We start from the raw sequence: 26,139 nt of genomic DNA, 5'->3' as shown, positions 1-26,139 counted from the left end.
CCAGTTGACTTTTTTTTAAGAAAACAAAGACCCTGAGTTTTACTGTTAACAATCCACCATGCTTAATTGTTCCTCCCCTCCCCTGTAACCCGTTGTGATATCAACCACATAGCATTCCTATTCACTGAAACAAAACCACTAAAGTCGGAGTGGTACTTGGATACTGACTTAACTATTCTCAGTTAAACATGGCCTCTGCCAGAAATACGACATATTAACAAAGTGATTACTAGAAGTTTACATTCTGATGTTCCTATATAAACAAAATTATTCAATTCCCAGGACTGCAAACATTTAAATGATTCCCTCACTGAAAGTCAATGTTTACATTTCCTAAAATACTAGAGCGTATTTAGCTTCCTGCATGCAATTTTCTCACCCTGAGATCTAGCTAGCATACAAGAATATACCACCAGTTTTTTAATACTGCTTTTAAAAGAAGAGTCTCATACTGATAGAAGATTTATCAGGATTGCTTTTGTTTGACTGGAAGAATGACATTTGTTAGCTGCTTGTTCCTGCTTTTGTATCCTCATTATTCCAATTTAACTGTGAAATATCCCAATAGATAAGTGTTTTTTTCACATGATTTAAATTAGTACTTACCTGCTGGATACCGTATGTCCAGCCTTGCCTTATACGGTCCCTTGCCCACACATTGTGAGCATTCTCTGCTAGTTTATCCACCATAGCTTCTTGAGAGGGGGTCAGTTTGATAAAGCTCAGATCCATAGGAGCAGGCTTATATCCACTCAACAACTGATAGCTGCCAAAAAAAACCCACAGAACTTGCAATCACTTTTCAGTAAGACAAAATTAATAGGAACCACAGAGTAAAGAGGGACATGCATGCAAAGTAACTATATAAACAATCTGTCTTTGAACATAAAGAATAATGCACTGACATTTGATTTTGTTTCAAGCTAATTTTATTTTGATGGAATAAAATTCCTGGTAGTGAAAGGTACCAAAATGTTCCGAACGAAAAATGCTTTAAAAATATTTTGGTTGTTGTATGTATTTAAAGTTGTAGATTAAGATACTGCTTGTCTAAATACTTACATGAACTCTACTAATGCTACCTCTAAGTTCTTGACAATACTTATTAAATTTTACCTCCTGCTGAAGCAAGAAAATATATTCAAACTCAAGATCACATATGAAGCTGTCTAATAAAACTTTGTAGTACTTCATAGCTTAACTACCCTTCAAATCATAGGAGTAAATGCTTAAAATTTAAGCATGACTTCAGAACAGAGCACCAGCTTCCTCTCTATTTTTAGCACTCCTAAGAACAAAGTGTTTACTTATATGAAGTTGTTCCCATCAAATTAATTATAATAATTTTCCACTTCACTTATGGCCAAACTTTCTTCAGTGAAGGATGCAATGCATACAGTGATAGATGTAGCACATCAGGAGTTACTAAATTTGCAATGAAAACATACAACACTGTGCAGCACTGCCATGGTGGTGGATGTTTCATCCTTTACCTCAGGTGATGAAGTAACATGCTGGGAAAGGGGAGCAGAAAGAGAAGAGCAAGGGGAGTGGGAAGACAGGGGATGTGCTGGGTCTCCACACCCAGCTGCTGGCAGGGGGAGCTACAGGGCAGTCTCTGTGTGGAGAGTTCAGGGCTGCTCTGTGCTGGGCACAGCTGGATTCAGCCAGCTCTGAAAGGGACCCACTGCTGACCAAAGCCGAGCCCTTCAGCCAGGTTTGTGGTGCCTCAAGGTAAACATTTTCATCCTAGACCCTAAACATTTAGAGGGAAACTGCTGCACAAGCCGAGCAGAATGAGGAAAGAAGTGTGGAAAGCCAGCGTGTTAGACACCAAGGCTGGGGGCAGAGGAGCCATTTCCCTGCAGCCCCAGGAGAGACCAGGCTGGAGCTGCTGGACCTGAATTTCCCTGGGTACTTTTCCTCCAGCACACCGACAGTATAAAGTGCTATTTTGGTCATAACAAGAAGGGTCTATGGAAATTAAACAACGTTCTCTTTCAGAAATTTTATGTGCTGGGGTGCTTAAAGAATGGCTAGTTTAAATAATTGTCTAATTATTTGCTAAACAACTTTTTAATTTTCTTGCATTTTCTTTATTTGGTCTGACAGAAATCCAGAAAAAGAAACAGTATTTATCCCCATTTATATTCTAAAATATTCAAATAGTTTACAAATCTTAATTAATTCTCTTCTGTGATAACTATTCTAAAACACATTTAAACAAATTACTGATTGAAAACAATAATTAAAAACAAGCAAGTATTTAAGGGGGATTATCATCAATAGACACGAGTTTGGACCTTCCTTCAGAATTACTACATTAGAAAAAAAAAAAAAGGAAACCATTCAGGAATGTCAATCCCAAATCAACCATCCACATTGTTACCAACTGGCAAATTTCTATGACAGAATTACATAAGCAGTTGGCAGTTGTGTTGTTATCTCCCACACACTAGCTAACTGCCCTCATAGTGACCTCTCTTCAGGTAGCTGTGAAGTCACTTCAGTGAGATGAGTAAAACCAGTCAGTAATGGAAATAGTGAATCATACAGAATTAACATGTTTGTCAGGCTGGCAATTACCATGTTCTTTCTTGTCACACTTCCCTGCACAAGTTTTACGTCCCGTATATGAAAGGAACAATAGCTGCAGCTGTTTTGATATAAGAGCAGTGTCAAAGAAATGGGGGTCTCAAAGGATGCTTGGAATTTTGTCACAGAGGATATGTACGCTGGATTTCAGGATGCAAATAAAAACTCATCAAGGATAAGTATCAAAGGATAGTAAGAAAAATAAGAAAAGCATATTGTGTGTACAAAATTGTGTTTGACCATTGTCTTTAGCTGCAGACAGATGCTACTAGTTGAAACACGTAGCTAAAATTCCAGGTCCTGTCCAGTCATCTGCTTACCAGTTCCTTACTGGTCTTAACTTGCTCAGTATCTCTGCTGGCCTTAAATTAACAATTAGGTTAATCTAACTGCTTCAACAGCACATTGCTGTTACCATATTGATCTGCCATTGATTTATAACAAGCATTATGGAATTTTTATTTGTGCCACCACCCAGAGTTACAGAAAGAATGGCAGGTAAGTTTTCAAGTGATCTTAGTCCATATGCTGCTCACTTAATTAAAGATTTTGAGCAGTCTACATGAGTTGTTTAGCACAAGAACATGAATCATAGAGAAATTAAAAACCAGAAAATTGTTTTCATTCTAACAGTACTTTTTGTTCCTTTCCTATTTCATTTAGACATATTTTAACCCATAGAAACACCAAATATTTAGAATTTATTAAAACAAGTTTGCTGGAAAAAATTGTTTCTGCAGTACATAGCATACATATACAAAAAAACTATGGAACAACAAATAACAGACATTTCAAAGAATACCAGAAAACCTAAATTTTGTCTAAATATCACATTGAAAATTTCTAAAAGATGTGGATGAAGGTATGTGTAAATTTCTTATGATTTATATGCATACATGTATACCCACATACCAATAAAACTAGCAATGTAAATATAAAATTGGTAAAATACAGTTCATTAACTGACACTGCCTAACAAATAAGCATTTGAATTTCAACTTACTTCTTTGGAAGTTTCATTTTTTTAACTTTTTCTTCAGCATGCTCATCAGCAATTCCAACATGGCAGCCTAATGCCAGCAGGGTTCTAGGATGCAGAAATCAGAGATAAATTACTACCAATGTTTCTATATTCAGAATTGTTGCTGTGTATATAAATGGCACTATACAATAAATGAGACCTACGGAATGACAACAATATAATACAGAAAGATCACCTCCAGCCTTTTCAATATGTATTAAGCTTTTTGATGTTGTTAAGAAAATGTCACAAGCTGCTCCTAAAATTTCAAGTAAAAATATGAGTGGACTATTTCAAAGTGAAACATTCACACAGACTAATTTGTCTATATGAGGCATTAGTTGAAATTCCCTGCCCTTGAAATAAATACTTCTTCTTTATATACTTTATTCCCACTGCCTTTATGCTCATTCATACTGCTTTGTATCAAAACCTTTTTATGTTATGTTATTTACTTCAAAGCTGATGAAAGGGCAAACGGCAGGAAATGTCACTTGTTATCCTTAGACTATGTCATCTTTACAAAGAGAGGCTGCTATTCAGAGATTTTAATTGGATCTGGATTTTGTCAGGACATACTACTGAAGAGAGGAATGACAGCAGAATAGATGACAAGCATTAGGCCAAAACTGCCATCTTAATGCTCAGTACGAACGTTGTATGTTAATGCACTTCAGAGGAAAGGCTTCAACCAGCCATAGCGTGTCATGTGCCATGAGGCATCTAATGAAGAAGCCCCTGAACCAGACAGCCCATTCCAGCCTGATCCTGCAAGATGTATCTCATTTCAGAAAACACACACTCTCCACATAACCATACAACAGGGTCAACAAGTAATCAGGTTTCTGATTACATGGGACCTCTTCCTCTCCTCAGTCACATTATCCATCAGGACAAATCTTAAGTCTCATTCATCTACAGGTTTTATCTGTAACAATTATTTTTTCCTGCATTTATGTTCAATACTTGGTTTCTTTAGCTTAAGTGTATATCTTGTACAATAATGACATTGAAATGAAAAGAAAACCTGGACAAAAATCAGATCCCACTTTGGAGTCAGATCAGAAGTTTCTCAAAATCCAAGGGTGACACCCACACCTTTGACTGAAACTGATTACGGAGAAGAAATCCAAAGTGTAAACCTTGGACTCCATTCCCAGTTTCCCTAATATGAAAGAAAGGTGGATAACAAGGTTTCCATTTGTTCTTGCCACTACTTAAAACAATATTTTCTGGTCTTGCTCTAACTATATTTACTGTTCTTGATCTGACTGGGCAAAAAAAAAAGCTTTAATATAGCTCTAGCAGTATTTTTCTTGGCAGATGAACCATATATTTCAAGATGATTCTTACAGCATATTTTTAGAGCTAGCTACATGAAATAAATCCTACTGTTACAGTCTGTGATCCATGATTTAAAATTAGATGGTAAAATCAGATACGAAGAAATCAACATTCGGTAGCCAGCTTCTGCAAAACACACTATCTCCTAAGAATACTCAAAATTTCAACTGGCATAAATCATGCATGATTCTTATGCAGGCTATCACCAGCATAAGTAAGAGAACATATGTTACACTGGAAAGCAGTCGTAATGTAATGTAAGACAGGTATATAATTGACATTGTCACAGCAAAGCCAAATCAGAGCACCGCAGGAAGGTAACAAGGCATACTATACTAGTAGAACCTGGAAGACCCCTAAAACACTTCAAAGCTAAACAAGAAAACTAGCAGTGGCTGGATGCAGCCATAATATTGCGACATGCAATTACCACACACAACTGAGTAAGCAGGTAGAAACAGGAAAGTCAGTCACAAAATAGTTAGCATAAAAAACCACCCACTAGATCAAACTACAAAATACATATAAGAAGTTGCAGAACCAGTAGGAGTAAGCATATTTTAATCCCATGACATTTTCAGAGGTAACTCATTCCTGAATCTTGACATTTCATATATTATATAATTTTTATTGTTCATAAAAGTACTCAATCATACAGAGAACCCCATATATTGAAAAGAAATGTTTTCAGATAATACAACTCAGAACTTCCTTGTTTTCTGCCTCTCTCATCTAGTGGAGCTGGCAGCAAAACTGGCAACAAACCAACAAAAAAACCAATTACAGTAAGGGTTATTCCTTATGTCTTGCAACTACTTCAACTATGCAGTACACAGTTCGATGCAAATTGTAAATAATATAGCATATATCTTACTAAGGAAAGTTTTAAAAGAACATTTTCTTTCCCTCTCCCCCACTCTCCCCCATTGAGGCTGACTGCTAGCAGACTATAGCTTACAATTCAACTCATCACAGTATGGATCATCTAGAATGTGTTAGTGCACTAATTTTTCCACCTCTGCAAGCTTGCAGAAATGAAGTGAGCAGACACTCTTGTTCTAGTCCCTGAACAATAAATGTCTTTGTGATAAATACAACATGATATTGCAAAATTAGAATACTTCTTTAAATCTCAGAAAACAAGGACTAATACAAGAACAAAGTGAAGACTGAGCTCAGTAAGCATATAAATTCTGAAATCCACAGAAAAACTGAATGCTTTATGTTTTGGATACTATCCATTTAATGAAAAGGCTCTCTCTGAAGCAATTAATAAAATTACCAAAATAAAAGTAATCCGTAATTTATATGTTTATAAAAACAAATTATTCTTTGTTTTGCCAGTGTTAGATTTAGAAAAGCAGTGGGTCCTGAACCAGTAATCATGTAAAGACTACTAAATTTTTCTTAATATTTAGTGAAATACTAGCGTGGGCATTTAATTCCGAGAGGATGATCTTTATGATGCCTGAGTCCTGTTATATAGAGTATTCTAGCAAAAGATCCAACTGTAGGGAAAGTTAATGACATCATCTTTTTAGTTTCATAGAATGGAAAGGAAGAAACTATGCTGGATTCTCAGCACACTGCTGTGTTGACAGGGGTCTCAAAAGCTTTCCTTGAAATTCTGGTATCTAGCTGAAAACAAATATGATGCTATCTCCTTCCAATGGAATTCCATTTCTCTCTGAATGCCTTATTTCAAAATAACACCAATATATCTGTTAAACAAAATTAATTGCTTAACACTGAGTGTCATAAATATGTTTTTTCACTGAGCAATTTAGTTATTGTGGGAATGGTGGATCAGTAAGTAGTGCAGAGAAGCTGATAAGAGAAAGATACTGCAAGAAATCTGGTCGGTGTGGTGTTTTACCTAACTTTCTATTACAAAGACATAAAGTCCTTCTATTATGAGTGTAAACATTCTATTCTATCAGTTTACATGGCAATTTTTTTAATAATATGCTACAAATTTTCCCAGAAAAGTAGTAAGACATACAGAGTCATCCTTTTTTAACAATCAGAACAGGAAAAAGCAACTATATTTTACCAAGAAAAAAAATATATTTCAATGGATTGCAAATAGGAGTGACTGGAAAACTACATATCCAAATGGGTATTTATCAGTTTGAGAAATATTTTAGTATTTTGGCTATATACAATACTGCATATGGAAAACATTACTTACATTAATGGATTTTCAATGAATTCACAGCAAAGCAAGAGCTCACACCTGCTTGACTGACATTCTGAGATAAGGAATTGTAGCTTTGTGAGCCAGATAACTAGGTTACTTGAAAAAGACATTAACATCCCACTGAAATTTTCTGGCATTGGAACTGGAGAGCTTCCATAACATTCACACATCTAACCACTCACCCACAAAAGAAGGGAATGCCTACTACCCTTTTGTGGCAATATGCACAGATGACATGGAAAAAGCAGCAAGGGGCCCTGAAGGAAAGCTTGTCATTAGCCACATCCAAAAAATGCTGACTGTCAAAATGTGATTTATTAATGAAGAAAAGCAATTAAACTGAATTGAATTAAGCCAAGTAAGTAATGAAGTTTTATTTCTTTCATCCAAGCAAGATGAAAAGTGAGTTACCATTTCATGATCGGCATTACCATAATATTTCTAAAATTCCACAGATATTGAAGACTATCAAAGCCATTTTCAAGGCCAAACATATCATTCATTAATGTATCTCACTCTCTCATTTTCATATTATTATGCTGACCTACATGCCAAATTGTAATTCATATGTCAAATTATAATTCTGGAAACTGTAACTCCTTAGGAAATTCTCATTAAGGCTTCAAACATTCTAAGAACTTACTTCAGTGTTTCAAGTGACATTTGCAAGTTATAATTTCTTTCCTGTTCCGGCAATTTTGAGAACTCCACTAAGCATGGGTGTTGTCTTTTGTTGTCATCTCTAACCTGAAAAGACAGTAAAGAAATAAGTTTAACATGCCTTAAAATCTAGAAGAAATTTAAAACCAAAAGTTTTAAAGTCCAAAATAAAGTGCTTAAGGCTGATCCTGTCAGAATTACTCAAACTGAACAACTACAGTATTTTGCATTCTCAGAGCATGATCATTTTTGTTCAAGTAAGGCAGAATTTGCATTTGCAAATAAACCAGTTTTGCAGATCTCAAGTGGAATAAATGCTAACGTGTACATTTCATTATACAGATGTTCACAACAAATATACAAAGTTCAAGAACAATGCCATCTATGTTATGTTTTGGCATGCACCCATAAAATAACAACTTATCTTCAGCACCATGTTTGAAAAATTATGCATCCAGTTTGTATAAATATGTTGTTAATACTACTGAAGTCCTTACCCTACAAAAGTAAAAATATAAAGAATAAATCTACTCTATATCTTAATTCATAAAATCTCTGTTTCTTAATTATGTCCAGTCATATACAAGCAGAATGCAACAGTTCAACAGTCACAAATGACTGGAATGTCAATTTACTTTTACTGTAGTGACAGCAGAGTCATAAAGACTACAATTTACAAATTCCCACATTTTATAAACTTAATCATTTGATCAAGAACATTTTTAACTATCAGATAAAAAGCAACCAACAGTTTTAATCTAATACTGGCCATAACTAGGAAGGGCCACCAGAGAGGCTGGGATCACTGATCATTCTGTTGCTCTCAGCTTTGGAAAAATAATATTATTGACAAGTTTTGATCAATCACATAATTCTATTGGAAAATGCAATGTTAAGAGTTGAAGATAAGAAGCCTAACTTTTATGTTTTTCCAAATTTACCTTTACTTATTTGGTGAATATAGGATATATTTTTAATTATTTTACCGAAAAAGACCAAGGCAGGAATTCTTAAGGAAGTAGAACTATTTAACTGGGTATAATCTGGTTCTCCACAGTTTGATCCATTCTTCATGTATAGAATCAGATTTTATGTTTAAAAAGTCAGTAGCATATAAACTAGCATGAAACTTTCAGAAAACTAATCTATCACACTTAAACCAATTGCTTACCCTGCATTTTGCATGAAGCAAAACAGCTTTTCTTTGGATATTTAAATTTAAATGTCTTAAAATGAAAAAGCTCTGGCATCATGGTAATAAATCCATATGCAGTATCTAAGACTACACAAAAATGAAATAGTAATTTATTGGACATAATCATGGGGTGTTAGAGCAGAGGAAGGAAAAACAGTCCTCTGCAAACTAACTTACAAAGTTTTTCTAATTTCAGTTTCTGAGAGGTAATTACCAACAGAATGGATATGAACATAGATGAAAATTATTTCTTATTCATCATTCTCTGTCTTTGCCAGTTCTGTGTTTTTCCGTGGTACTAACAGAACTGCGCACTACTACTCAGTCTAGTGTATATTTAATGTCACCAAAAAAACCCCTCGCATTTCTCTGTAAGATTTCTGAGAGACATATTTTTGCATTTTGAGATGAACACATAATAATCATCAAATTGAACAGCAGTCAATCTCCAAGGGATATTTCTCTTCATTTTATGGGATTATTGTTCTTTGGATGGGCAATACATGCAATTCAACTGTCAAGTTACTTGATCAAAATCAATAGCAGCTAAAATAACGTATTTTTTAGCAGAGAAAATGTTTATTTGCCAATTTCTAAGACCTATAATAATCTGCTTTAATAAAGATTCAGTATAGTCTCCACAAAGGGCTACTTTAGTCTCACATACAGCTAATTTACATCTTGGATGTCAGGTGTCTTCTTCAGAATTAATTACCAGCATTTCCCCTAGTGACACTCTTCATTCTATGGCTACGATCTTTAATACTTCTATTATATATTCAATACATACAATATTTAATACTTTTATTATATATTCAACATGTTTTGTAGGTATCCTTCCTGTCTCCTGCCTTGCAAATACATTATGTAAGTGGCAGTACTCACAACACCTATCAAGTCTTCATTTCTGTGGCTGGTTTTAAGCGTACAGCAAAGCTTAGTAGAAACAAACATATGCAGATGCATCTGATTATTTCAGGTTGGACATCTAAATGCCACTCATAGTTTGGTACATTAGCTTGTTATTTTACTTTGTTACGTATAAAAAATGCCAGTAGCAATACTGAATCACAGAACCACAGAATGTTAGGGGTTGGAAGGGACCTCTGGAAATCACCTAGTCCAACCCCGCTACCAGAGCAGGATCACCTAGAGGAGGCTGCCTAGGTGGGTTTTGAACGTCTCCAAAGAAAGAGACTCCACAGCCTTTCTGGGCAGCCTGTCCCAGTTTTCTGCCACCCTCACAGTAAAGACTTTCCTCCTCATGTTTAAGTGGAACTTCCAATATTCAAGATTATGCTCAGTGCCTCTTCTCCTGTCACTGGGCACCACTGAAAAAATGACTGACCCCATCCTCCTGACCCCCAACCCCTCAAGTATTTATAAGTATTGATAAGATTCTGCTCTCGCCCCCACCCCCTCAACACACCCCACCCCAGTCTTCTCATGTCTGGGTTAAACAGTCCCAAGTCCCTTGCCTCTCTTCGTAAGAGATATTTTCTAATCCCCTAAGCATCTTCATAGCACTCATCCTTCTTGAACCAGGAAGCCCAGAACTGGGCAAAATATTCCAGATGAGGCTTCAGCAGGGCAAAGCAGATGGGGAGGAGAACCTCCCTCGACCTGCTGGCCACACTTCTGATATACCCCAGGATGTAATTAGCTTTCTTAGCCAAGAGGACACCTTGCTGGCTCATGGTTATCCTGCTGTCCTCCAGGACTCTCAAGTCTTTCTCCACAGAGCTGCTTTCCAGCAGGTCAGCCCCTAACCTGCCCTAGTACCTGGGGTTATTCCTCCCTAGGTGCAGGACCCTTCACTTGCCCTTGTTGAATTTCATAAGATTACTCTCTGCCCAACTCTCCAGCCTGCCCAGATCTCACTGGATGGCTGGTTGTCACACAGTGTGTGATAGTATCACTGTGTGTTAGTACTCACAGTTCTGATGAAACGTATCTAGGAGGGAATATAAAATGCAACATACAGCAGATTTTTTTAAAAAAATCTACAGATTCTGTCTTTTAGCCTTTAAACTTTTTAACTTGGTGAAACAAAACATCACTAGCTAGAAAAGCTGGCTACTGAATATAATGGATCTTATTCTGATTTAAAAAGACTAAATCTGAGAGCGCTCCCAAGTGTGTGTGTATCTAAATAAACTAATTTGCGTTTCACACCTTCTCTCACTACTCAGTAGCTGCAGTGCATAAATTCATGGAACTAGAATTGGCAACAGTGGCTTAAACTGATGAAATCATCTGTGAGAAACCAATGTGACAGAGGAGTCAATCTCCAGAAAACAATCAGCATATACTTCGCCACATTTCCAAAGTAAGCATATCCAACCACAGAACACTAGAAACTAGAGAAAAAAAGTTAAATAACTTTAAAAACTTAGCACCTGGTTTCATTCTGTATCTAACTGCATTTATTGTTGCTTATCTTGGGATTTACTATTTGTTTAAAATAGCATTCAACTGTACAATTAGATTCTCAATGGTAAGTAATAGTACACTAAAAGTTCCTGCACACTGCTTCACAGCTGGTATGATTATGCCACAAATAAAATGTTTTGACACATTAATTTAACTGGGGTTTTGTGTTTGATTCGGTGGGAAAAGCAACACAACAACAAACAACTAGAGAACTTCTCTATTAATCAAATATTTTTAAGTACTGCTGCATGCTATACCAAATATAATACTTACGCCCAGTTACATTAAATCTATAATCTGAACTCCTCAGGATACCAAAATCTATTAACAAAAATAGAATACATATATTTCTATACATGAAAAGTAGGAAAGAGATAAGAAACTAGCACCTAATAACGCCAGGAGCCTGAAGAAGTAGAGAGAAGGAAGGAGAAAAGCAGATTAAATGAAACTTCCTATAAGCAATAATTAATTTTCATGAAAAATAAGTTTGGGACTTCTGAAAAGAGTTATGTCCATCAGTATGTGTGAAGAGAACCAAGAACATCTGCTGTCACTGGCTTACTCCACCAGGCAGTTAAACCTTTTGCCCCAAGAACAAACCAAAGGTATAAAACTCACTATATGTGCCTTCTGTTCTGGCAGTTACCTGGCTGAAAATTCCAGCACCAACAGCTTTAAGACCAGAATTTTGATTCTGAAATACACAAGCACTTTTAGTTTCCACCTGCTTCTGATGAAAAGGGTTTTAGACCTAACTCATTTTGGAAGAATGGAAAACCACTCAGTTCCATTAGCACATTGAAACCCAAGTGCTGAATACTACTATGTAATTATTAGAAGAGTAAGTTGGAAAATACATACTGGTCCATACTGCCAGCCAAGTTCAATCTTATTCATAACCCAAAGTTCATGGATGTTCTCTGCTAATTTTTCTCTAATCCTTTCTAGGTGAGGAGGCAAAACAATCTAAAGAGAGAAAAGGGAAAGAGGCTGTTACAAATAATTTGACTAGACAGTGCCACCCAAGCTTTCATAACAGACAAACTTTGTACAAAGCAAATCTCTCAACTACACCTAAAATATCCTTCAGTTCTTGTTGACTACAGTGAATAAGGATTCTTAGATAAACACAAGTTCCAGAGTTTGACTAGCAAGGGAAAATACTTTTACAGCCAACCCCTCCAAACACACAGAAAACATTTCTGGCAGCTGGCTACAAACTACTCTAACCTATACTACTTCTCAGCTTAAAAAAATGGTAACAATCTTAAAAACCAAGGTAATGTTGTGAAAAACACTTCAGACAAATACAAATATTTGAAAACAACCCAAATAGAAAGAAAGAAGGTGAAAGGAAATAGAGGAAAGGGGAAAGAGGGGAGAGAGGCTAAAGGTGAAAGGAAATTAGATGATGATGATGATGACAGATGACAAGTGAAATCAGGCCTGTGTGGCACTCTACCTGTGAAGTCTGAAATGAAGTCTGCTTTACCTCAAAAACTGGAGACCTCAACTATACGGTGCTGTGAATCATGTTACTCTGTTGGTGTCACAGAACAATAACATGATGCACATGGAATGCTGTACTTGGCACATAACGGCAACAAACTAGCAAGATTTTTTTAGGAACAAGTTCCTAAATATGGTAAAATCTGAGTATACAGTGTACAAAATTTTGTATCATCTCAAACTCTGGTCAAGTGTAAAATGAACCCTTGTTATTTGTGATCAAAAATGGAGCTCTTTTTGATATCAAATTATTGCTCTTTTACACTAGCTTTTAAAAAAATTAAAATTGTGTGCCATTTACTACCCACAGTGCCACTCTCAGTATCCTGCAAGTCCAGGAAAGAATTAGCTGAAGCTGGTGTAAACGTCTTCTCATAACATAAAGTCTTCAGTCATGTTAATTAAACAGTAATAATAATGTCTAGTAACAGAACAGATGTTCAAATATTCCTTTTTGCATGCTCTAGTATTAAGGGTAAAACATTCTTTATTATAGTGTTTGCAAACTGAAATATATGTAATTTCTAGTGGCACTATAGGGACTTAGGCACAGTTTTTCAACTTCTTGCAATGGAACATACCAACTAAATCCCAAGAAAAAACAAATTTGAGACAAACTGCAAATTCAATCCATTGTGAAATCATGTAGGCTTATGATATGTGTGCTTAACAAAGAAAATGCAATGTTATCCATACCTGGCTAGTATCCACAGGAACTGGAGTAAAAGCTGCTTGTGACAGAGAGATGGTGGGACCAAGCAGGTCTCTTGTATAGCTACGATCCTGCTTGTACTCTCTGCTATGCTCCACTTTCAGCTTCTCTTTCGGTAGCACAGCTTCAAAGCAAGGGGCATATCCAGGTGGAGGAAGGAACTTGAACTCTCCATGGCGACCTCCAAGCAAGAAACGTACCCTGTAAACATTGGAGTTACTTTAGATAATAAAGACACCTCTGGTGTCAAACCTAATCAGTTTGTAAGCCTAATAACTGTAGAATTATTTTAAAAATAGTAATAATAACGATGCTGCTGCTTATTTGCACTGTTTACAATTCAACTTTCACTAAGTAGAAGCAGGAGGGAGGGAAAAACATGGGGAAAAGTAAACAGTTCTATCTTTTAGTTAATTTCGGCTTCCATTCTAAATCATGAGACCAAAAGAGAATACAGAGAGAAAATTACCAGTTTACTTAGTACACCTGTGAAATAAGCAGCAGCCTTTTGAGTCTAAGAAAGCAGAGATTATCACCCAGAGTAATCAAACACCTCTGAACTCTCTCCATAGAGGAGTTCTCCTTTCTCTCTCATTTAAAAAATGAGCCTGGAAACCCCATAGAATACAGTTCTTCCTTTCTTTCTTTCTCTCTCACAGAAAACTATATGCTTAGGACATGATACAAATCAACCTCCCATATTTTCCTCCCTAAGACATGTATATGTCATGTTAGTACAAACCTAGGGAAAACCACTCTTTTATTCATTAAAAACTGGTGAATTTGTTACGGATTTTGTTACTGAAAAATTCAACGAATGAGGTGATCATGAAGTAACAATGACATAACTCTGAAAAATCTTCCCAGAACATTGTCATCCAGAAGGAATCAAAACACACCCCCAAAAACAGCCTTACAACAGAAGTATTTTGTCCCCATTCTGTTTACTGAACATAAGATTTTTGTCAGTGCCATACCAGAACACTTTCCAAAACCACACTCAGCACATGAGTAAAAGCTGACAAATATTTCTCTCCTAACAGAGATAAACCATCATGGTTTATAATTTTGCATCTCATAGCATGCATGCATGCCTACATGACCTTGTATCTCCTCTGTGATCCAAAACAAAGTCTAAAGAAGCACATTTCACATATGGAATCAGAAGCTGGTATGCCCACTGTGCGACAGCTCTTACCTTCTGTGATTATTCAACACAGCCTCTAAATGTTCCTTCACAGAGAATTCCTGTCTCCAACTGAAATCAGCTTTCAGATTTTACCTTTGCCAATTCTGCTGAAGTTGCTTCTCACCCACATTGGAAAATCACACAATCTTTTTTAGTATTATAGTCTCAAACTATTTCATACATGAAGCAGAAGTCTGGCACCTCAACAATTACTTGAAATTTTATAGAAAGCCAGTAGACCAACCAGAATACAGATTGACTGGATTCATATTAACTCAGGCTGCTGAAAAGAAAGCATATCACCAGCATTTCTTAAGGTAAGTGAAGATAATGCAACTTCAAATAATAGTTACAATCTCATCACAAGTGAGATAGGGAAAATATACTTTTAATATCGAAGACCAAGGCTTTTCTTCCCATATAGGTAAAATGTTGTCCTGGATTGAATTTTTAGCAATGTGTCAGCTAAGAAATGATAAAGAAGCTGTTTCTAAGGTCTATCTGCAAACCACCTGAATACACTGGTGTGCTCAAAAACAACAGATGCACTTCAGGATTCCTTTGGAGGTCTCACTATCGACGAACTGGAACTGTGCCCAAAGAACCAGATGTTCAAAAAGGACATGAGAGCAATGACAGCCAGGGAAATAGTCAATGTATTCACATGTACAGAAAAAAAAACCCAGACTGGAAAAAACCAAACCAAAACACTACACAGGATGCTAACTTTATTCCTGCAGAGAAGCTGACAACTGGGAAGAAGAGGCCATCTATGTTGAAATTCTCAAACATTCCTTGAACTGGTTGGCCATTTATCCGGAAAGAGATGCTGGGAGCACTCAGGTCCAAACAGCAGCTAATCACATCGTCAGTTCTTAGCAGATGTTGGTTGGGAGAATTTACTGTTCGTGCTACACAACCTATGGAAGCAGAGGGAATACATTTAGCAAAACTTCTGAAAATGTTATAGGCTTTTACAGCAGACTAAAAAAAAAACCAGAAATAAAACATAGCAATAGAGTAGAAACACATTAATACACAAATATCTAACCTGTAACATCCAAGACCTGATTTTAAGCTTGTGCTATAGTGTCTAGAAGCATGCAATCATATTTTCAAGGCTATTTCTGTCATAAATAATACAATTAAATTACATGTAACGGAAAATAATTACTGGTGCCCACATAAATAGTCAAAAACAATAAAACTAATTTTTATGCCTTGCGGAAGTAGAAGTGCAAATTCAAAAACGACCATTAGTATCTAATATGAAATCTAGCATATTTTACTAAAGGGTGCTTTATTATTCAAGATAAGGACAAGTATCAGTCTTGAAATTATTTAGGAAAAGTTACTTCCTGTTATTAAGTGCCACATCATGATATCATCATACATGTTTAGGATGATACTATTCAAAATCAACCTGAAAGCCAGCATTTTTCTGGCATATACAAAGACCGTAGCAATTCTGGGGTGTATATATCCAGTAATAGAGGTATTTTTCTTTAAGTTTTGTATGAATTGTAAAGGATCGTTCTCTCTTGCATCAAATTACATTTACTCAAGCACACCTGCTTCCCCAGAGAAACAGTCCATAGAATAGAAATAGGAATTAACTGTTTCTGAAATTTACTGCCATCTACAACGGAAAATGTATAGAAAAGCATGACAGTTGTATGAAAATATCTCAAGGCATGTTTTCCAAAAATTTGGTATGCAAAGCCTGCGAGAGATAAACCACAATGAATATTAAGAACAGAGCACTAACTTTTTAATTGTGCTGTCCAACCTCTGTAAACATGAATGACTTAACAAGGCATTGTACTTCCTAGAAGATGATCAAGGCATAATATGTTTTAAACAGCAAAAAAAATAATAAAAGAAAAATCTCAATAATTCTTCTGCAGATAAATTTTCATAAACACACCATCAACATAGCATTTTTGATATTCTGCGTACACAAAATGACTCCCTGGTTCTGCCACGTGGCCTATAGGCTGTTAGGGCGGATGCTCTTGTGCAATTGGCCCCTCCTGTTTGGGCAGTCAGCAGAAGTATGGATGGGGAAAAAGAAAAAGAATGTTTTCAGATGCTCTTGCAACTCCCCTACACACATTCAAGACAGGAATTTCTTAGCCCAGTCACTGAAAGAACAGTAAATTCCATGAGCAAAGGCAGGGAAATGACATGTAGCAATCCTAAGGGCCACTCGTGAAATGAGAAATGTATAGTAGCAGTCTACACACTGCTGAGAAACAAGGTAGTAGACACAGCATAAGGAAACTAACCTCTACCAGCTCTACATCCCAGAGCACAGTGAAGAACCACAGAGAAAAAACATCACCACTGCTGAGAGTGTTTCAAATAAATCTCAGAAAGTGGCAATTATTTAATTGCAGGGATACTTAAAAGAGCTACCAATGAAGAATGGATAGTTCATCTCCTTAAGTCATACTACGTGAGACTAGATGCCTTTTCAGGTGTTAAAATTTGGTTCCAACATAGGTTATTTGGATTAACACAGGGCTGGCTGTTAATCTAAACACGTACTGGTCTTTGATGAACACGTAGACTAAATTATCTATGGGCCTTTTCTGTACTTGGGCTTTAAAAATCTTTGAGTTCCAGTTCTCTGTATTAGAGAAATAATTTCAGGATTGAAGAAACAAAGGTAAATTAAATGTGATTCTGGTAAAGGCTTGGCCCAGAACAGAAACTCAGGGAGAGAAATTATTGTATGATTCAGGTACTTAAAGTCCTTCCAAGTTTCCGAAGTATGTGGTACATGAGAATGTCAATGAAGACAGAAATGTTTTCCAAACTACCAGCTACATCCATAACAGAGATCAATATACACAAATTGCATATACAAAGGTGGTCTCACTTTAGCTGGGCTGGATTATCAACTTGAGAGTGACAAACAATTGTTCATTTAGTCTTTTGTGACATTTCTGATTAAAAAGTATATGGTGGGCAGAAAAATAATTTTGATTTTCAGTAACCTTTTGTTTCCTCCCTAAAAGGGACCCTAACTATAAAATTTATTTTGTTTGGCTCATTATTTTCTGGTTCTTCTGTAATAATACTTTTTCTAACAAATTCAGTTATGATGTAGCTTTAATGATCCCATTAATTATGCATCATTGTTCCAAAGTAATTCTCACTATACATGAGAAGCAAAGTGGCAGCTACTTTCCTAAGATGCTGCTCCAATCGGTATGTTACTACTTAATAGTACAATCTATTGCTATTTGGACTGGAAAAGTCTTTTGAAATGTAAAACTGTATTCTTCTTCAAGTACCAAGAATTGCAAATCCAACGAGCCTAACCACATTTCCAGTCAGTTCTACAGCTCATCGCTGCTCAGTATGTCAAAATGAGAGGAAATGTTTTACTTCAACAAGGTGAAACAACAGTAGAAACTCATTTCAAGAACTTCAGCACTGTCCATGTATAAGACTACCCATTCATACGGTATCTGGGAATTTCTTCATAAAAGATAACAATTTAATAAAAGTTATGTGAAAAAGATTGTCCTAGTTTCGGCTAGGATAGAATTTTAGTTAATCTTCCTTCTAGCAGTTGGTGTAATGGTGTTTGGGAGTCAGGATGAGAGCAGTGCTGATCACACCCTCATGTTTTTAGTTGTTGCCAAACAGTCAAGGACTTTTCAGTTGTTTTTAGAAGGCAGAGCGGTGGGTCTCCCAGGAAGCTGTGAGGGGACACAGCCAGGACAGGTGACCCAAACTGGCAAAAGAGGGCATTCCATACCAATTACATTCTGCTCAGCCTAAACGGGGGCCACTGGGGGGTGAAACACGTGATTCCAGGACACACAGTTTTTGGGGACAGTGCAGCTTTGAGCTATACAACCTGTGTTGTGTGGTTCAGTGAGAAACTGCATTGTGTATCACTGGTTTCGTATCTTTTTTGCTATAAAAGTTCTATTATTCATATTGCTCTATCTGCTGTCCCAGTAAACTATCCTTATCCCAACCCACGGGGTTTGCCTTTGGTTTTTTCCTTTTCTCCTTTCCCCACTGTCCAGAGCAAGCGGCTGCATGGGGGCAGAACCACGACAAACACTAAGGAAAAGAATACAAGTTTGCTTCCTTATGATTCTGGTTTTGCTGAGCAAACCTGGTTTGAAAAGTGAATGTTTGCAGAATCAACAGTAAATACAAGTACTTCAGATACTCAGTTCAGCTTCCTTTAGCACTAGAATTTGCATACAGAAATTACTATTAACAAATAGATCCAAATTGGGCTAATAACATTTTAAAGATGAATACCTGACCAAACAAACCCTGTGCAAGCTAGGAGTATGATTCTGAAAGTCTTAGAGTAAAAAGTCTCAATGTATGTAAATAAAACATCATTACAGAAAAATGTCTGGGGTTAAAATTTATGTCAAAAAGCATACTTAAAAACCTTTTTCGCCTCTAAAGTATTTTAAGACTTTTAGAGATCCATATTGGAAATCTGTTTTGAAAAAATAAAAGACAAATGTGAGAGACTCCTGTGAAATAAATATCCAAGGCTGTTCTTGAACTATCACATGGAAATTACAAATGCAATTGACTAGCAGACTTCATTTTTTGCACCTTTGATTTTTAAATAAAATATAGTTGCTATTAAAATAAACCAGAAATTATTCCGTCTTAAACACAATTCTACAAAACATTTTTTAAATAAGCACTGTCAGCTTAAAACATATTCTGATAGAAGGTACTGTTTCTGTATATTCCTTTTGTCAGCTGAAGCATCTGATTCAGTCTGCTGCTGTTGAAAACAAATTCACTAGAATTGCAAACAGTGTTCTAGTATTTAAAAAAATCCCATAACCAAACAGAGCCCAAACAAACAAACTTTAAAAAGCACCACAAAAACCAAAAATACCCCAAACAAGAAAAAACATACAAGAACAAAGAAAAAAGGCAAATACCTGACCACAGATGCAGACCATCGAAGCCATAGGAATACAAGTCATCACCAACGCCATTTCCTCCCCATTCTGCTCCTCCACCTGGATATGGTGAGTAGCCTTCTGTTGAAGCCCAGCCCACTCGTAGATGAGTTGATTCTGCAGTGACAAAAGGCTCTAGATGGTCCACCATAAGCTCATAGTACCATTTTCTGTATTGGGCAGAGCCTTCACTAATCCCCAGGAAGATGTTGGGTCGCATGCTTAAACAGAAAGAAGATGAGTGGTTATTAAAAACTTATCTCAAGAACATGTTGAACTACAGCAGACTTTTGTGCTGGGAGAAGTCAGGCCACCTGTGGTTATGAAAAATATGAGTACTACCTCTATCTTGTCATGTCCATTTCACCTTTAGACTTCAATTTATTTTTGCTTGAAAAGGCCTCCTTATAATATAAAGTTGTGGAATTTTTATGAGTTTTGGCACCTAGTAAATCCTATGAATTCTGAATTATAAGTACTATTTCTATGTTTTGTCTTTCATTTTCTCTTAATGACTGAGACTTTTTAAAATATACATGTTTGAGACAGAGAAAGATCCCATGAATCTTCACTTAAAGCCAGATTCTCTGTGTCAGCAGAAGTTTAACCTCTGGATACACATTTACTTTGTAAAAATTACTTTGCTAGTTGATGATGTTAGTAGCTTCATCTTGTTATTCATTTCTGCTGGAAGGTATTGTCTACAACTCTGTCAGCAGAAAGAAAGGTGACAGCAGTCCCTCAGACTGGCTGAGAATACTTTGAAAGCATAGCTAGATCTTAGCAGGAATCTTTAGAAGAAACTCTATAGAGCTTCACAGACTTAAAGCAGTTCAGAGCAGCTCTAGCCTGGAGCATCTTTCTCTGACCCGGTTTTTTGATTCTAATCGATATTGCAAAGAGTATTTAAAATCCTAGTAAGAATAAAATATTTTAAAAAAAAGTTTTGGAAGTAAAACATTTTTTTCTGTAGTGACTATTTCTTTCAACCATGAGTTTTATTCTGCTTTTTTCACAGACGCAAATTATTTCTTTTTCTTTTTACCTGCTCACATGGTTGACAAGGCGTGTCTGTAAGAGCAGATCTCTTCCTGGCAGGAGATTATCACAGATTAGATGTTGATTAGACCGCACAGCTACTCCATGACAAACACAGAGAGAACACAAAACATCCAAAACCTGAAAAAAAATAAATTCTTTTCATTTTAACTATTTTTTCATGCTAAAGAGTTCATAACCACTGTGAGTTACATCAGGCAATGTAATGCTATATACCTTGTTACTAGAAGGGTATGTATTTCATCCAACATGGCAACTTTATTCTACAACAATTCTGAAATTCTCCCAACAATATTAAAATATATTCTTCCCGCTTCCCCTGAGATTTAGTGTGTATTAACATTTTAATCAAAAAGAAGATAATGCCCCCCCTTTGCTTCTTCAAACTACCTATATGGCTTTTAGGAAAAGTTACATTCCAAATTATGAATAGAGTATTCACATATTTGAACTCAAAACTTCTACGCAGAACAATATGCTTGCTTTGTCCACAAATGTTCACATAAATATACTTGTCACTTCTTTGCCCACCTTATGGTTTCTTCCATGTTTGTCCAAAAGACAGATGATTGATTTAATATGTCCTTCCTTAATAATGTTCAGAGCTTCTGGGCTTTCCACCAACACACAGTGTAAAACCTCTAGAATCCCTGGGGGAAAAAAACAAATATTTATTCAAGATGCATAAAAAAGTCATAACTGCACACAGTGCTTCCTAATCTATAGCTCAGGAACATGGAATAGTTTCAAAAATAATTGCATATGGTAAAAAAAGACACAACAGGATTGATGTTGCACTTCTAGGTTTCCCAAAATAAGTGAATGCAGTACGAATCAGAAACAACAGGAAAAAACCTGTAAATTAATTCGAAATAGGTGACAACACTCACAAATACAAACTGGGTAAAACACTGGTCTTCAGTGGCTCTGAAGACTTAATACTAATACATACACATTTATATACACAAAATATACTTGCCATATTTACAGTTTTCTGTTTCTTCCCTTAGAAAACCATATGAAGTACTAATGGAATCATATACCTCTGAATTTGAGAGCAGAGGTAAATTCCCAGTCTACTGGCCCACCTCGTATGATTTTCTTTCTGTATTTAATAGCTATGCCGGGAGCCACAGTGATGTTCTTAAAACAGCAAACAAATAGAAAACAGCATGAAACTAAGATGTGCAAGGAAGTAAGAACCACTAAATCTCCAGTGGGCCCTCAATTAAATGCAATTCCAATCCCAATAAAGCAGCAGTCACTGCCGTCACGAATCATTAGCCTTAAAACGTCTCCCTGCAATGGGGCAGTAAAACAGGCTCCCATGTGTACTGGATGGAGTCACCAGTTGCTTTGGGATATTCAGCATTTGGCAAAGACAAATACTATGTGTCCGTTGCTACAGTTGTTGCCACAGTGAGAAAAGTCAGAGCACCAGGGGAAAGCTGGGAAGCCGTCTTAAACCTAGAGATACGCAATCGCGGTTTGCACTGTCCATCTCTCATCATTCTGTCTCCGTGCCAACGTTTGAGTGATGGCTCCAAACACTCAGTGTAACCCTTGCACAGCAAGAGCATGAGGCTCTTTGTCATGCACTATTTTACAGAAAGAAAACTGTAGCACTATAAACTGTCCGTGGTGTGTGTGGGGGGAAAAATCACCAGGCAAAAACAGTGTCTCAGTAAAAGAACTCTGGTCTGTCTTTAATTCCAGGGAGGAAGAGATCATCAGCCACTACAGCTGAGTAAGACCAGGGTCAGCTAAGGAAAATAGTAGCAAACATACTAAGTGAACACAGAATCTCAGTCTCGGTGCAAAGGCAGTATAATGACACAGAAATACCAGATTTTATGCTGATCGACTGCTTCCCTCTCACCTTAACATTGCAGACTGGATCTAAAGCTTACGGAGGGAAGCAAGTGCTTTTCTGTTTCATTTCCACTGGTTTTGATTAAACCACTGGGAAAAAAAGTGTAGCATAAACTAATGACACCTAATATCTAAGAATTTAAAGACTGTGGTTCACCCATATAACTATTCTCAGTATGCATCTAAAGTCTTCTGAATTTGTAAAGAACAAACACAAGTTTTTCAATTTTTAAACAAAAAAAAATCAGAAATGCAGATTTACAGAAAAAGAATATGTATTTTTACTTATCTGGGGATGTTTTACACACACACACACACATATATATCTTTTTGGGTATTAAATACTTCCTGAGTAACAATAGAATATAATCTGAAATATTCTAACTGATCATAAGGCCTCTCACAGGTCAGAAGTTAGAAGTTAAAAGTTAATTAAGCAAGCATTTTGGAGACAACTAAGCAAAAAGCCGAAAAACAGGGATTCTTAACAGAATTTAAAGTGGTGAGTATAAAAAAAATATATCTGTTTCTACTAATTATGAAATGCATGTTTATGCAATGAATAATTAAATGCAATGAGTAACTATGAAAAAAAATACAGAGTGGTATTAAAACCCTTATTTATGAGAAATATAACTGGCCAGGAGTTCCAAGTCTAATCTACTGTTTTATCAGCTCAGCAGAAAATCCCATCTGGATACAATAAGAAGTATCTTATTGAGGAAAGGAATATCAAACACCATCAAAAACTTACTAAAGAAACAACCTGCCTATGCAAAGATATGCATTCACAGACTTAGGGCATGTTCCACTGTCATGCACCAGCAAAGCCTAAAATACCTTTGGTTCATGAATTCTAATTTTTTTTTAATTGTTAATTTCAGACCAACTTTTATTACCCTTACTTGCATTTGGATTAAGTTACATCTCTACTAAAACCAAAAGGGCTAACACAACCAAAGAAAGTGTACGTCTCCTTATAAAGAAAAAATAGCACAAGAATTATAAAGGGTGAAACTGAGCTGTGCAGACTTCTTACAGGGAGGCTAAAAAGACATGAAAGATGTTATAAAGACTCCTACTTTAACAAAGATTTTTAATTCTTTTTCTTTAAACATGGATTTTTGATTCACATCCTTAAGACAAAATTACTCTGCCAGAAGACACACACTTTAAAATTACTTGCTAATTGAAAAGCAGTTTTATCTTTATTTCTGAAGAAAAACAGAATTAAAATAAAGAATGGAATTTCCAGTGACTTCAGTCATGGCTGCAGTCATCTGACTTCATTCAGATCTCTCTTTTTAATCTTAATCTACATCACCATCACCTTTTGTCCCAATACTATTTAATGTTTTTATCCAAGGCTCTGGAGGAACATACTCTGTCATCACTAATAAAGGGTACATACAGATCACTCAAGGACTGAAGTGTAATAAAGGTAGAAGACAGCAGATACAGTGACAATCTGAGTTAACTGGTAAACAGGTTTCAAATAAAGTGTTTTAATTTGTTTAAAGATGGAGTCATACAAATAAAAACAGTTGACCCTGCACAGATATTGTAGACAATCTTCCTGTTCTGTGCAGCAGCTCCAGAAAAAATCACAACCACAATGTAATGAGCTAGACATCAACTCCCAGACTGACTCTGTAGCCCTGAAGGTATAAGCAGAAAGTCTCTACTACAAGTAAGAGAACATATTAAACCTGAATTTGGCAATGGTGTGATCTGGATGGCAATTAATGTACACTTCTAATATTGACAGTAACAATATAGATAAAAAGGACAAAAAAAAAAACTATGACTCATGAGGGCAAGACAAAGGAGTAGATGCCCTGCAACAACACAGCAGGATCAGGATCAACTAGACAGGCAGGGGTCACTTTAACATGCTACAAGTACCCAGGGAGGTAAGAAAAGTATTACCAAAGGATCCTCAATCTAGAGAGGTAACCTGTAACAAGATGAACAACTTTATTGTGTGCTACAGGAATCTGGTAATGCAGGGAAATCACTACATTCAAAACATGGTAATTTAGGGTTTTCCACCTCTTTTTGTAGCACTGAGATGCACTTTTAACAATATAAACAGTAATCCAATATGGAATTATACCATATAATTAAAGCGTGGTAACTATAACATGGGAATTTTTAGATTTGCAAAGGTTGATTCATAATCTTCATTTCAGTTTAAAATAGGACACAGGGTTCATCTTCTAGTCTTAACCTTTTCAATAACAGAAGTAAAAGTACTTTGAAGATGAAAACATCCAATAGTAAATGAATGTTATCAATTAGACCCAGCTGTCAAAGCAACTTCTTCACTTACTGCAGCATCTGAATGCTAATTGTCAAGCACATTTTCTCTAAGAGCAAACACCCTCTATTTCAGACAAAATCTCGTAGGAAGGCAAATGTCTGCTTGGACTGATCCACTTTTAAATTGCCTACATTAAAGACAACTGGACCGGTTCAATTTACATTGGAGCTGCTCAGGGCAGTGAAGTAACTAACTTGTCGTATTCTATTATTTATTACCTATGTTTTAATGGCTTTAAAATTTTAGTCAGACCAGTTAATCCCATCTGGAATGTATTTCAGAGCAAAAACTTAATCTAATCTTACTTTATGCATTATGAGACAATTGAAGCATTTGTATTGTGTTACTCAGCTCCTGTGCTATCTCACTTCTAACATGGTCTACTCTATATTACATTTACACTTGGCAAAGCCTTCCCCTTCTTTTGCTTCAGGAAATGAACCAATTCTTATTATGGTTTTTATAATCAACTCATAATTTATATATTTGATGCCTTTATTCTATTTGCATAACATTTTTAGTTCAAGGTTAAGAAAAAAGTGAAAATGTGACTTGTATTGGTTTATGACATCAAATCTGTATGACAAAACATTAAAAACAACAACATACAGGAGATTTTGCTACCAACTTCACTGTTGAAGGTGAGTTCCATTTTGGTGTGACTGACAGAGTGCAATGTTTCTTCCTCACACAAACTCTGCCTTAGAAAATGAATTAATTCTTTTGGGTGGATATACGCAGATGGGTATTCTTATTTAAAAGGTGTAATATAATCCAGTACTTCTTCCAATTGTAGATCTACCACTGTAAATTAAAACAGTGAATATCCTCACCCCAATTGAGCCGTCTAAAGTTTAAAATCTGGCAAGCATGCATCTCACATAAAATCACAAAAGCATATTTACATACTAAAAGCTAAACCTACTGTGCCTTTCGAGATAACTAAAGCACAGCATAATTAGCATCTTGTATAATTGACTCCCTCAAAACCTGAAAAAGTCTTAATTATAAAATCAATTTTGGAGGCAATATGGAAGTTACATTACCAGAACATATG

The 26,139-nt window shown here is 36.1% G+C and overlaps 1 protein-coding gene across 1 annotated transcript in view; it reads right to left on the bottom strand.

The window, feature by feature from the left end:
• Positions 1-26,139, bottom strand: part of RYR2 (ryanodine receptor 2) — a gene marked incomplete at both ends in the record, with an annotated part of 388,405 nt that overhangs the window by 153,291 nt on the left and 208,975 nt on the right. The window contains 9 exons of the mRNA XM_084261061.1: positions 607-766; positions 3,599-3,682; positions 7,804-7,907; positions 12,313-12,417; positions 13,657-13,873; positions 15,589-15,781; positions 19,808-20,049; positions 20,874-21,007; positions 21,419-21,537. Coding sequence (XP_084117187.1) covers positions 607-766; positions 3,599-3,682; positions 7,804-7,907; positions 12,313-12,417; positions 13,657-13,873; positions 15,589-15,781; positions 19,808-20,049; positions 20,874-21,007; positions 21,419-21,537 — 1,358 coding nt within the window. The remainder of the gene's footprint in view (positions 1-606; positions 767-3,598; positions 3,683-7,803; positions 7,908-12,312; positions 12,418-13,656; positions 13,874-15,588; positions 15,782-19,807; positions 20,050-20,873; positions 21,008-21,418; positions 21,538-26,139) is intronic.

Source organism: Gallinula chloropus, assembly GCF_964237585.1.
Source record: "Gallinula chloropus genome assembly, chromosome: 3".
Lineage (NCBI taxonomy): Eukaryota > Metazoa > Chordata > Aves > Gruiformes > Rallidae > Gallinula > Gallinula chloropus.
This window is presented reverse-complemented; position numbering and strand designations above follow the sequence as displayed.